We start from the raw sequence: 1,917 nt of genomic DNA, 5'->3' as shown, positions 1-1,917 counted from the left end.
ACTCCAAAAAGACACGGCTCCTGCCTGCATGGAAACTTTGGCCTCAGCAAAGGAAACCGCCTTGGGCCTCCGAGCCTCCTCTCCGCCTCGCCTCACCTGCTCAGGACAACCTGCTCGCTAGGGATGACCAAGACATGGGGCTGGCCACCCCTGGGCTCTGACGGATGCCAGGTGCTTAAAAGATAGAGAGAAAGGAGTCTGAGGAGGGCCTGGAAGGGCAGGGAGGGTGAGCCCTGCGGAGAGTCCATAAGGAAGCAGAAGTGCACACACTCGCTCGGGGGCTGAAACGATAAGGGAAGAGAAGGTCTTCTCGCCAAGCCTCGGAGCAGAGATGCTGTCCCACGGGGACGCTGGCCTTTGAGGAGGGGCCCGAGGAACCTTTCGGGAGCTTGACAATGCTAGACCTTTGGCTCACTGCAGAATCAAAGCTCGGGGTGGTGGGGGGCAGTGGTGAGGGGGAAGGAAATATATTCCAGGCCGGGCCGATCTCCACCCTTCCCAGGGCATTGTTCACAGGAGCTAACCCTGCCCCTCCACCCCCGACCCCACCAGGCCCTTCGCCCTCTGGCGCCTCCCTAGGGAGGCCCAATTTTTTTTTCTTTTTCTCTCCAGTCGCCGGGGGTTGGAGGAGGGGCGGTGGGCCCCCCGCGTAGGAGCGCGCTCCCGGTGGGCCTTAGGAGGAAGAGTTGACGTTCCCCGACGACACCACGGTCTCCGGGCCGTCCCCGTCGTCCTTCTGCGGGTGGGAGGAGTTGTCCGACTTGCTGCGGCTGAACTCCACGCCCGCCACGATGGGGCGCTTGAACTTGGCCGCGGGGTCCGCGCCCGGGCAGCGGCAGCAGGACAGCAGGCGCACGAAGGCGCGGCGCATCTCCTTGTTGGTCAGGGTGTAGATGACCGGGTTGGTGCCCGAGTTGAGCACCGCCAGCACCAGGAAGTACTCGGCGCGGAAGAGGATGTCGCAGCTCTTGACCTTGCAGCCCACGTCCAGCAGGAGGAGGATGAACAGCGGCGCCCAGCAGGCGATGAAGGCGCTCAGCACGATGATGACGGTCTTGAGCAGGGCCAGCGACTTCTCGGAGCTGCGGCTGGCCTTGGACGCGCTCTTGCGGAACGTCAGGCGGCGGCTGCGCGTCCGCACCAGCGCGTAGATGCGGCAGTAGAGCACCACGATGGCCAGCAGGAGCAGCGTGAACACGGTGGTGCAGAAGAGGATATAGTGCTTGTGGTAGAGCGGCAGCACCGTGGAGCAGCCGGCCAGCGCGCCCAGGCAGTTCCAGCCCATGATGGGCAGGCCGCCCAGCGCCAGCGACACCACCCAGCAGCCGCTGATGAGCAGGAACGAGCGGGAGCTGTTGCTGCCGTTGTGCAGCTTCATCTTCAGCATGGTGATGTAGCGCTCGATGGCGATGGCCAGGAGGCTGAACACGGAGGCCGACAGCGCCACGAACATGCTGCCCTCGCGCAGGAACCACTGCGCCGGGGTCAGCTTGTAGGTGGTGGCCCCGGACAGGAGCAGGTTGGCGGTGTAGGCCACGCCCGCCAGCAGGTCCGACAGGGCCAGGTTGCCGATGAAGTAGTACATGGGCCGGTGGAACTTCTTGGTCCTCCAGATGGTCAGCAGGACGAAGACGTTCTCCAGGATGATGCCGCAGCAGATGAGGATGAACACCACCGACGTCAGGCGCAGGCCGTGCTCCTTGTCGGTGCCCAGGTTCAGCTTGCCGGTGTAGTTGTAATGCCGCACGATGAGGTCGTAGTTGACGTAGTCGGAGACCGAGCCGCGGGGGGCCCTGACCGGCGAGGGGCCGGTGGGGCCCATGGCTTCGGCCCCTCGCGGGAGCCCCAGGCGGCGCTTCTCCGGGCGGACGCTAGAGGGCGAGCGAGGGCGCCGTCTGTCGCCGCGGGGGCGGCCTC

The 1,917-nt window shown here is 65.2% G+C and overlaps 1 protein-coding gene across 1 annotated transcript; it reads right to left on the bottom strand.

Annotated features, from left to right (window-relative positions):
- Positions 1–673: 673 nt before the first annotated feature.
- S1PR1 (sphingosine-1-phosphate receptor 1) lies at positions 674–1,822 on the bottom strand. The gene has a single exon (XM_008070117.1). The coding sequence runs from the start codon at positions 1,820–1,822 to the stop codon at positions 674–676; it is 1,149 nt and encodes a 382-aa protein (XP_008068308.1).
- Positions 1,823–1,917: the final 95 nt, after the last annotated feature.

The sequence above is a fragment of the Carlito syrichta genome, unplaced genomic scaffold, assembly GCF_000164805.1.
Source record: "Carlito syrichta isolate Samal-C Ts95f unplaced genomic scaffold, Tarsius_syrichta-2.0.1 Scaffold313009, whole genome shotgun sequence".
In the NCBI taxonomy this organism is placed as follows: Eukaryota; Metazoa; Chordata; class Mammalia; order Primates; family Tarsiidae; genus Carlito; species Carlito syrichta.
Note: the sequence above shows the minus strand (reverse complement) of the source record. Positions and strands in the feature narration are given on the sequence as shown.